This window comes from Histoplasma capsulatum (assembly GCF_000150115.1).
Source record: "Histoplasma capsulatum G186AR genomic scaffold supercont2.17, whole genome shotgun sequence".
Lineage (NCBI taxonomy): Eukaryota > Fungi > Ascomycota > Eurotiomycetes > Onygenales > Ajellomycetaceae > Histoplasma > Histoplasma capsulatum.
Window position 1 is genome coordinate 426,032 of NW_025544817.1, and position 11,627 is coordinate 437,658.

Consider the following 11,627-nt stretch of genomic DNA (forward strand, 5'->3'; position numbering starts at 1 on the left):
ATGCAACGCACACAAATACAGATAAGAAATACGAGTACTTAGACGATATAAAAAGAAAGTAGAAAGGAGTACTAAGATTCGATGATGGAGATAATTTCTTAACATCCTTTCACTGAACACTCTTGAATCATTAGTGAGATAAGAAATATACTAGTTTGCATCTCGGGTTATGCCTCTGAGAGCTTATGATTCGAGAAATGCCCGAGCGCTTAATGGGTGGTTTCAGTGCAACAGATTCAGATCTCGCCGAGCAGCAAAAGGAGTAGTTCCATCGAGACGAAACCGCAGGTGTTAAATCGAGCCTCATTTCACTCAGGATATAAAGTGATGAGCGAAGAAATTGGCCTCTTCTCAATATACTTGATAGTCCTTTGTTCGTTATTATATTTTATTATTTTATTATTTTATTATTTTATTTATTTATTTATTTTTCCCCAAACACTGTCCTGTCACACAGACGGCATCCGATTCCCCTTTTCGGCATCATGTTTGTGCTCCCAAAGCACAATCGTCTACGTCATTTCACGTGACTATCAAGACGTACCGCCATATGATTTTCCTCAAAGCCTTCAATTTCGGTGCCCATTGTATGGTTGCTGTAACGAGCGGAAGAAATCGCAAAACAACTTGAAGTTCTTCCCATTAAGCTAACATACTTTTAGAATCTCAGAGCGACCTGTGTTAGGAGTCCCTTCTGAAAAGATGTCCTCCTCTCACTACACTTCACAACGTCTATACTTCGACGGACAAGTCCAGCAGTCAAGCTCTGGCAAGCATTTCCAGTCCATTGACCCCTCCAACGCCTCAGTCCTCGCAGATGTGGAAGTTTCGTCAAATAGAGACATCGATGCGGCCATCGATTCAGCCAGGAGGGCTTTCCCTGCCTGGTCCCAGACTCCGCCTGCTGTAAGAACCAGGGTGCTCCTGCGTGCAGCCCAAATACTCCGCGCTCGAAATGATGAGATCGCCAAGATCGAAACACAAGATACGGGCAAGCCGTTCTCGGAGACAAGCACGGTAGACGTCGTTACTGGAGCGGATGTGCTTGAATATTTTGCAAACCTGGTTGGCGGAGGAGGGTTGAACGGTGAAACTACCCAGCTACGGGACGATGCCTGGGTATATACGAAGAAAGAAGCCTTGGGTGTCTGTGCTGGAATTGGCGCGTGGAATTATCCTATTCAAATGTAAGGAGAAGACTAAGCAGACAACAACCCGTTTGAAAACAATTCAAAATATTCTAATTTAGCCTTTCTTTTCCTTTCTTTCTGCTGTTGTTCTCTAGCGCTTTATGGAAATCCGGTCCCTGTCTCGCTGCTGGGAACACCATGGTCTATAAACCCAGCGAATACACTCCTCTTCATGGCCTTATTCTCGCACAAATATACGCAGAAGCGGGCCTACCCCCTGGCGTCTTCAATGTCGTCTACGGCGCTGGGGATGTGGGTGCATACCTCACCGCTCACCCCACCATCGCCAAAGTCTCCTTCACGGGCCAAGTGTCGACAGGGAAGAAGGTCGCCGGCTCCGCTGCCGGTGCCATGAAATATGTAACGATGGAACTGGGCGGGAAAAGCCCGCTAATAATCCTTCCAGACGCGGACATTGAGAACGCCGTTGACGGCTCTATGATGGCAAACTTCTTCAGTACGGGCCAGGTATGCACGAACGGCACCCGCGTCTTCGTTCCCAGAAGCCTCAAATCGGCCTTCGAAACCAGCTTGCTGGATAAGATGAAGTATGTCCGTGCGGGAGACCCCATGGACCCCAGCACCAACTTCGGTCCCCTCGTATCGGCCGTTCATTTCGAGAAAGTCACCAGCTACATCCGCCATGGCATCGAGCAGGATAGAGCCAAGCTCCTCTACGGAGGTCTGGAGCAGCCGCGTGTTCCCGAACATCTGCGGAAGGGCTACTGGGTTGCGCCGACGGTTTTCACAGACTGTACGGACGACATGAAGATTGTCCAGGAGGAGATCTTCGGTCCTGTCATGTCTATCCTTACGTACGACACGGTCGAGGAGGCTGTGAGGAGGGCCAACGAAACGCCAATGGGCCTGGCGGCGGGTGTCTTTACGCCGAATCTCAATATGGCGCATAAAGTTATTGCGCAGCTGGAGGCGGGGATTACGTGGATCAATTCGTGGGGAGAAAGCCCGGCGGAGATGAGTGTTGGAGGCTGGAAGCAAAGCGGTGTCGGAGTTGAAAATGGGCGGAGAGGGATTGAGGCATGGGTGAGAAATAAGAGCACACTGGTTGACATGAGTGGTGGGATTACGACCGCATTTACGAAATTATAAGATAGGAAGGAGTATAGTGGCAGTTCCGACTGAGACCCAAGGTTGACTGCAGGTGTAAATTTGTATGTATAAAACTGAAAGACCTTCATTAACACCCTCCCTTTTTGTTTGTGAACAGGAGGGACACTTGAATCTCCGCCCAATAACTACTACAGTCTGACATTGTATACTCAAGCTAGTAGCATTATCTATACATGAACCAATATTTTCGATTTGTAAAACGTACAAGACTCAGTGCAAGCAAAATAGTCATACATGCGATAAATGCACATAGAATGGAGAAACATGTTGAGTAGCCAAAGAGTGGACCCCTGGCAGCGAAGGAACTTTGACCAAATCGGAACTCACTCCACAGGTCAAGAAAGAAATCGGGGTATATAGAAACAAAGAAGGAAAATTCGGGAAAATGGCTCTTTAGTAGTTTAAACAAAAACAAAAACAAAAATAAAAAAAATGAAATAAATAATAATGCAGGAGGAAATGCGAAGAGAAAAACGGTAGGGGTAACCTTGAACTTGGAAGAAGTTTTGGCCCGGAAACAAAATGCAAAATTGAAGTTATTTTTTTTTTTTTTCAAAATTCAGAAAAAATAAGATACGGCGTATGCGGAATCCAAGCATGGCATCAAATCAGGACGAACGGGTTCAAGTTTTTCCACGAATGCGACGCTAAAAGGATGGCGTTCCCACATCCTGCTTTTCTCATAAATATGGTCTCTCACCGCCGTGGCTTCATACTTCATCAATCCTTGACCCCATCCTATCAAAAACCAAATCGCCCGCGATCGTCGCATCTAGTCCCGCAATTGAAGAATCTTTAAGGCGTGATGACATGCTATCTGGGGTCAACTCGTCCAGCTCTTCTTCCCCGCCACCATTTGCAGTTCGTGGGTGGAAACCGGATGTATCGATCGTGAGCTTGCTATCCTTGACGGGGGTTGAGGCATCGTTCGCGCCCGGGGAGTGAGGTGGAGTCATAACTGGAGGTCTATATTGCTTTGTGCGATGGACCAAGGGCGGTCCCTGGGTCCGCGCATCGGTGCCGGCTTGCTCAATGCTGACGAAGTACTGAAATCGGGGATATTATTGATTTAGTGAAAGTGGTACTTGCCAACAACCAGAAAGGGAGTGCATTTGACTTGTCTGGAGTGAATGCATATTTTGCTCCTATGGAACATACCTTGACAGTCTTCACCTTCAACTCCAACGTCGCGTCCTCATCCACAACAATCAGCGGATGGGGATGTAGTTGGAGCGCTGAAAGCGTCCACATGTGATTGACGCCGCTCTCTATACCCTTCTGCAGCGCTGTAGCCTTATGCGCGCCCGTCACGACAATCACCACCTCGCGTGAGTCCAAGATCGTTTGGATCCCCACCGTCATCGCCTGGCGGGGTACTTGCGAGATGTCATTATTGAAAAAGCGCGAGTTGGCTAAGAGGGTGTCGTAGGCGAGTGTCTTGACACGCGTGCGCGAGCGGAGGCTGCTACCTGGCTCGTTGAAGGCGATGTGCCCGTCTGCGCCGACGCCGCCGAGGAATAGATCTATGCCACCCACTTGCAGGATTTTGGCCTCGTAGTCGGCACATTCTTTGACCGGGTCGGGAGCGTTGCCGTTTAGGATATTTATGTTTTTGGGGGGGATATCGACATGCGAGAAGAGGTGTTTGTACATGAAGCTGTGGTAGCTTTCTGGGTGATCGCGGGGAAGCCCCACATACTCGTCCTATGGGGGAAGAGAAAATGTTAACCACCACTTTTGTCGTCTTCTTCACGGCCTCTTCCTTGATCTCTGGGAGTTTTAGGAATGCCGCTCCTGCCCCGGGTCCTTTGAGATCCACCAAGGCGAAAGTGGGGAATGAGGTTTAATCTACCATGTTGAAAGTGATGACATGTTTGAAGGAAATCTCGCCAGCTTTATACCGCTGGACGAGGATGCGGTAGACGGTCTGTGGACTGCTTCCAGTGGGTAAACCAAGGACAAAGGGCCTATCTTCTGACGGAGCAAATTGTTTGATACGGCCTACGTAGAGACAGCGCATGCATCAGTTAACAAGGACCTATGGGAAAGGAATGGGAGGCAACTGCGACAGGAAAGAAGGATGGAACATGATATATTCTTCTGGGGGGTTTCTCAAAACAAAAATTTCTGTACAAGAATCCGGGTGAGGATGACAGATGGACGTATCACAGTAATGGGTGGGGATAGCCAAGGTAAAGAATGAGGGCTTATGGTATGCAGCATAGGACATACTGATGATGTAGTCCGCAACATATTCGGAGACTCTCTGCGGATCTTTCCTAATTATCACTCTCCTGTGCACTGGTATGTTAGTCCAGACGTTCCAAGATATCTATACCGGCAAAGGGCAGAGAACTGTGTGTTCTCTTACATTATGCCTGATGAGAAGCTAAGGGGCTGGGGAGACGGTGTATGTAGGTTGAATATATGTAGGTTGGATATATGTCAAAAATGGAAATGAGCTTGGAGGTATGAAGATTTGAGTTTCAAAAAATCGTCATCGACTCGGGTTTCATGAATAGAAGAGAAGCAACCGGTCGTAGAAAGTTGTCGTGGAATATTTAGTATCAACCAGCGGGGCGAGACCAGATTCACTGGTTTAATAGGTTGAAAAAACTCTTTTTGCCGCCTATCAAACTGGTCAAGGTCACAGCCCTATTTGGCAGAAGCCAAGTTGGCGACATCATCACCGGTAACTTTGAAGACCTTGACCCGCAAGATGCAGAGTGGCTCCCAAACAGGAAAACTCCATCACTACTGAGGAGTGATGGCTCGAAGGCTGTCTCGCCCGCCGAAAACTGCGGGCACGTATGTTGTAGCAGAGGAGTAGCATTAGTAGGTGACATAGCAGAGCCCTTCAGTCCATCGCTTACGGATGGATGGCCAGTCCTTACAGAGATGAGGTCCCCCGTCCCCATGCAAAGAGCCCACTTTGAGATCGAGTAATAATCATGGATCCCCCTCCACCATAACGAAGGCGATTCACTGTGTGCAATGGAACTGAGCTCACTATCATTTGCCATCATCTGATTTCGCATCCGTTGCACACATATCAAAAGCCGCATCGCCCAACTAAGTCTCGGCGACGTCCCTGGGCTCCCATTGGCAGAATGTAGATACAAAGACATGGCCTGCGGGCGCCCTCCTGCCCCAAGCTGGCCCCGGTTGGGCCCCGGTTCGCCCCAGATGGCACAATGTAACGGTCACAGTTGCTTATGGAATAAGGTTATCCAACCTTGGCCTTGGCCTGCGTTTTGTGTTGATGCTTTCAAGGTTTTGGCTTCCCTTTTCGATATTTTCTTTGCTTCCTTGTTTCGCTTGAATTTCCTTTCTTTCTTTATTATTATTATTATTATTTTATTTGTTGCATGATTGGCTCACCGTCTCCGCCAAAGATTCCCCTGTCGTTTTCGAGAATACGTGGGGGATCTGTTCCAAGTTTAAATCTGTACATAGTAAATAAAGCTTTCGGCAGCGCGCTTAGTCCTTTCTTCCAGCAGGAGATTGGAATGCTGCTCACTCCTTTCGGCGTAATTTCATATCTTCTTCTCGTTGCCATTTTGCAGATGCGAGCTGAGGCTCTGGAATCCTTTGTAGCCGGTTGCTTGCATCAAGGGCTAGCAACAAGCCTGCATAAACGCTGGGCCGCGCAATACCTGGTTTCCACCAACCCTTGACCTGTAGGCTGTAGACACATGCTGCGTAAAGAAGCTTCTTTATATTAACTAGCTCTCAAGACTCAAGCTGTATTCTGGCTTCCAGGGTAGCGAAATTGGAGCTCCCCGCCGGTTCCTTGTTGGAGCTGTCCAAGATCCATCTGCGCGCGTTTTGGTTGTCGAACTCTGGGCGCGGCTAGTCCGCCCGGTCCGTTTGGTGACCACCGAATCAACCATCTCCTCCGCAGCCGAACCGACAGCTCCATGACCTCGAAGCGCTAAATAATCCATTTGCGATCAGCATCGCGAGCTCTGGTTGACTAATCGAGAGAACGAGAACGAGACCCCATCCTGGCTGCGGCTCTTCCAGACTTGCTCAAGCCGAATCGGTTGAGACAACGAAAAGGTCTCTCTGTTTTGGGCCGTGGGCGCCACCGCACATCAACTGCAACTTCAACCGCCCGCACTGCGACTCAGCGCGTCGATGACTGTGACTGTGACAGCAGTCCCTCGATCACCTCCGATCCACCCCGCTGCTTCTCAACCAACCCCACCGAGCTGCCCTCTGCTGTGGTGATAGCTGACCCCGTCTCCGGTCCAGCCTCTGCCCGCGCTATTCGTGCTAATCCGACGTTGCGACTGCTTGCGATTTCTCGGCAAATATTCGACCTGCCTTCAACCTTTGACGAGCCCGTAACTTCCTCCTGGGCAATCGTCCGTTCTTGTTCCGCTAGAATTTTGCGAGGGGGAGGAAGGGTGGTAGCAGATCCCGTGGGCTCTGTGGGTTGCCGATGGATCCTGGGGGCGCCATGAATACCGAGCTCTCCCCTGACTGGGAGAGCTTCGACAGGTAGGCAGCGTGTTTTGTCTCTGGTTGCCCCCACTTGCACAAGAGCTCTCCACTCCTCTGTATGCAAAAAGATTGATTGATTTGTTGTTTGACGTCTCTAGATGCATACATGATGGAGGTGAGCCAGCTATGCCCGCACTCTCCTTCTCCTCATATATGTAACCCTTGCAATTCAACGGGAAGATGCTCTGCTAGGGTAAAACCTTACTCTAAGTCGGTCGTGTGGCCCGTTATTGCTACTCCTCTGACGTCCTATGCTTCTTCCTCGAGTATCCTCTCCATCTAATCTTAACTCTCCGTTGCTGTGCATCACAGCTTGAAATGAAGACAACGTGCTTGGGCTAACGGGATACCTTGCTACAATGCGCGAGTTCGACTATAGGCAGATGGGCCAGCTCTTTGTCATGGGCTTCGATGGAACTAGCGTTAATTCGGAAATCCGCTCCCTGATAGAGGACTATCATCTGGGTTCTGTCATACTCACCGCTAAGAACTTGAAATGTGCATATCCCTTCCCTTCCCTTCCCCCTTTCTTCATATTCAACCACAATCTCTAGTCATTCATTACCATGCACTTGGCTCCTTCCCACTTCTGAGTTTTTGTGTTGAGGAGAGATTGGTCTTGGTTGTCTTAACCACTTGGAGTTGGATACCTTGAAAAACTTCATATAATTATATATATGTATATATATATATATATATATATTAAAATGACATCGGCTGATATCTCAATATAGCGGCGGAAGAAACCACTAAACTTGTCTATGAACTACAAACCATCGCCCGGGATGCTGGCCATCCGGTCCCGTTACTGATTTGCCTCGATCAGGAAAATGGCGGCGTTAACACTTTATTCGACGAGATTTACATACGGCAGTTCCCCAGCGCCATGGGGATGGCTGCGACAGGCTCGAAATCCCTAGCAAGAGAAGTTTGCAAGGCCACTGCCCAAGAACTCAGCGCCGTTGGTATCAACTGGATCCTTGGTCCCGTACTTGATGCATTGACGAATGCCAGAAACCAGCCCCTAGGCGTTCGAAGCGTAGGAGATGACCCGCAAGAGGTGTCCGCGTACGGAATTGAGTTCATGAAAGGCTATCAAGAGGCAGGCTTGGTGACTTGCGGGAAGCATTTCCCCTCATATGGTAATCTCGATTATATGGGTTCCCAGTCTGATGTTCCCATCATCACGGAAACTATTGAGCAGCTAAGTGTGAGCGCATTGGTTCCTTATCGGAATGCGATAACGCATGGCATAGATTCAATGATGGTAGGAGGATGTTCCATGGCATCAGCTGGAATGACTGTCATGCATGCTTGTTTGTCAGAACAGGTTGTTGACGAACTCCTGCGGAAGGACCTAAAATTCGACGGTGTGGTCGTTTCGGAATGCCTTGAGATGGAAGCACTCAGCTACAATATAGGCGTTGGCGGTGGAACGGTTATGGCCATGAAGGCCGGTTGCGACCTGATCCTGTTGTGTCGATCCTTCTCTGTACAACAGGAGGCTATCAATGGATTGAAGCTAGGAGTAGAAAATGGCATCATTAGCAAAAGCCGCATACGTGAGTCACTACGAAGAGTTCTGGACATGAAGTCGCGATGCACATCGTGGGAAAAAGCTTTGAATCCACCAGGAATCAGCCTTTTATCGAAAATGCAGCCGTCCCACACTAGCCTATCTACTAGAGCGTATAGCAGCTCGCTCACCGTTGTTAGAGACAAGCACAATAACATCCCGTTATCTAGCGTTCTCGAACCGGATGAGGAACTTCTACTCCTCACACCATTGATAAAGCCGTTACCAGCATCTGCAATGCTACTGTCGATGACCACCGAAGTAAGTCGGGCAGGCCTATCAGCGGATGCCGCTTCATGGGAGCGTAGTGCTTCTGTCATGAGCGGCGAAAGTGTTTTCAAAGAGTTTGGGCGATCGTTAGCTCGGCAGAGGAACGGGCGTGTTTTACACACCTCCTACACTGCCAACGGCGTCCGACCAGTCCATGAAAATTTAATCGATCGCGCAAGCGCTGTCATAGTTGTAACGGCCGACGCCAACAGAAACTTGTACCAAAATGGATTCACGAAACACGTATCACTAATGTGCAATTCTCAATTTTCTCCCAACGGCGAGCGCCGCGCGAAACCCGTAATCGTTGTAGCTGTCAGCTCGCCTTACGATTTCGCCACAGATCCATCAATCGGGACGTATATTTGCACCTACGACTTTACCGAAACAGCCTTGCAATCGTTGGTAAAAATTCTTTACGGAGAGCTAACGCCTTCGGGCTCACTACCTGGCTCACTTAGTCGCAACCAGAGACTCCAACAGTCAAGGCAACATTGGCTAGTGGAGAACTGGAATGAGGATCGGGATGCACATGCCTTAGATACCCTCCTAGATATTGTCCGAGAAGATGGTACCCAGTGCCAAAGATCCGAACTTGCTAGCGTTACCTCCACCACCTTCCTTCTCCGCAACAGCGACGTGGAAGAGTCCCACTTTGTTGTTCGAAATAGCAGCACACAGGCGCTCTATGGATTTTGCTCTACGTATTACTTCAAATCCACAGGGACGGGCGTGATCGGTGCACTCATTGTCGACCCTTCCCGCCGACGAATGTCCATCGGCCATTCCCTCCATAACCGCGCAATTCGGACACTGATTCAACGGCCAGGCATCCGTAGCTTCCAGCTCGGCTCACGTTTACCAGGCATATACCACGGAATCCCTACAGGAAATCCCACCGAGCGCAAAAGGCTTCGGCAGTGGTTTGCCAATCTGGGATGGAACACAGCCCTGTCACGTTCTGTATGCAGCATGGTGTTACGAAATCTCGAAGACTGGTCACCACCGGAAGGATTGACGAAAGTTCTACAGAGCTCGGAAGTCGACTACGATCTCGTTTATGGGTGGGAGTTTGCGGATTCTGTCCTTGATCATGTGAAAACAACTTCGCGTGTTGGGGTCATGGAGATCTACAAAAGGGGGCTTGGCGGTGCTCCGGGTAGTGGGATTATTCGCGCTAAACGCCGGGAAGATGGGACGATACTGGGTAGTGTCGTTGTGTATAATTCCACGTCCGCGCTTGCGGAATCCATGCCGGCGCTTAAGGATACTCGCACAATTGCGGGAGGGATTTCTTGTCCTGTGATCTCTCCTTCTGTAGGGGAGTATGCAACACTGGTACAGGGATTGATCTTGTTGGGAATCAAGCAGATTCGCAAGCAAGGGGCTAGGGCGGCTATACTGGATTGCGTAAGTAGAAATGATCACCCTTCTTACCGTTTCACGCCGTTGTTTTTTCTTCTGTCATCAACTACGACCATCCCATTCAATACAGAACTCGTTTGGAATGCCTCCCCCAAGATTATTAGCTAACCTAAAGGCATCTTTCGGCAAAAACAGGTCGACGCTGATGGGAACTACGATAGTCTCTCTGCCATGGGATTTTCCGTCCTGCATAGTTTCGAGGAAGTCACCTGTGATGCTTCCACTTGGAGTATGATGGCTGCCTCATGAGAAAGCTCGGCATGGCCGGCTATTTCATTTCGCAACTCCAGCTAGATCGATCCTCTTCCCTCGATGCACCTTTTACTATCTACGAAATATCTTTGCTCTGGTATATGTATCACCAAGTTATAGAAACTTTCAGCCCCTCGGATACGAATATCGGTCGTCCTAACCGCTGTTAGATTGTAGATTCAATTCAACCTTCGACTCTACGCCTTTTTTCCTGTTTTTCCTTTCATTTTCATTCCTATTCCCTTCAAACTGCTGAAAATTTTGCATTGAGCAAAATATTTTCTCAGGTGTGTCCTTATTATTTAAATTATCATGCATCATACCTATTCGCCACCAACCATTCCTCATTCAATAAAACATTGCAGAGCAGATCTATCCTATCTTTTTGTAGCGCATTTTCGGCCGGTGAGATGAGAGGCTTTTTACTCAATAAAAAATAGTATTTTTTCTCATCCACATCCTCAACTACCCCATCACCACAACCACCCCGAGAGCCGTTCTTCCCAACTGCGACCCTTAATTAACGCTATAACGCCCGTTACATGCCTACCATGTGTTGCTTATTCACCAGTTATTGCTTTATTTATCGTGGCTTGTGTTGGTTTGGGGTCCAGCGTTCCTGGATGAAAAGATATAACCTCTATCCCTCTCGTTCGGGTACCATAACCTACCTACCTCATCACCAGTGCCTCGTTGTTCGTGGTCACATCCAGCCCCCTTTTTTTTGTTTTGTTTTCACATTTAGTTTTAGTGGTTCTATTCTGTTGTTATGCTCGCGGGACTTGCCTTTCTCCTTAGATTAATTCTGAGACTTTGTTTTTGGTGGAGGGAACTCTATACCCTGTTGACATTGGCCCTACAAGGATCGTTATTACCATTTTAGGTATACGAGTATATGAAGGAAGGCAGCCATGAATGCGAGGTTTTTAATGATATATCCTTCGGCTGCTATGGATAATAAATATCTTTAGATGCGTTGATTCAGACAAACCGCAATCGCTCGCTTGCGCTCGCTTATCCAGCTTGAAAACACACTGTTTAATCCCTCAAATGAACATAATGAGATATATAAGCAGCTGTATATGACTTGTATAGATGAATTTCATATAATTTATAACTATTAATAAAGAATAATTATATAGATGAAAAAGATGTATAATATTGTAGTAATATTATAGAGTTAATATAGAAGCTCTAAAGAAGATACAATTAAATATCAGATAGCCTATATGAAGAGTGATGACAGTGTGAAGAGTGAATAGTAGAAGATAGTA

The 11,627-nt window shown here is 48.0% G+C and overlaps 3 protein-coding genes across 3 annotated transcripts; 2 read left to right on the forward strand and 1 right to left on the reverse strand.

Moving 5' to 3' along the window:
* Positions 1–485: 485 nt before the first annotated feature.
* On the forward strand, positions 486–2,430 carry HCBG_08767 (NAD+-dependent betaine aldehyde dehydrogenase; the record flags this gene model as incomplete). The annotated part of the gene is made up of 3 exons (XM_045435816.1): positions 486–526; positions 663–1,187; positions 1,286–2,430. 3 exons carry the CDS (start codon positions 486–488, stop codon positions 2,298–2,300), a joined length of 1,581 nt encoding a protein of 526 aa, XP_045283608.1.
* Positions 2,431–3,031: 601 nt separating this feature from the next.
* Positions 3,032–5,167, reverse strand: HCBG_08768 (glucosamine 6-phosphate deaminase; the record flags this gene model as incomplete). Its single annotated transcript, XM_045435817.1, has 5 exons — positions 3,032–3,367; positions 3,480–4,025; positions 4,174–4,322; positions 4,554–4,600; positions 4,917–5,167. The coding sequence occupies 5 exons, from the start codon at positions 5,165–5,167 to the stop codon at positions 3,032–3,034; spliced, it is 1,329 nt and encodes a 442-aa protein (XP_045283609.1).
* Positions 5,168–7,189: 2,022 nt separating this feature from the next.
* On the forward strand, positions 7,190–11,287 carry HCBG_08769 (glycosyl hyrolase; the record flags this gene model as incomplete). The annotated part of the gene is made up of 4 exons (XM_045435818.1): positions 7,190–7,328; positions 7,565–10,086; positions 10,392–10,640; positions 10,719–11,287. 3 exons carry the CDS (start codon positions 7,190–7,192, stop codon positions 10,521–10,523), a joined length of 2,793 nt encoding a protein of 930 aa, XP_045283610.1.
* Between the last annotated feature and the right edge of the window lie 340 nt (positions 11,288–11,627).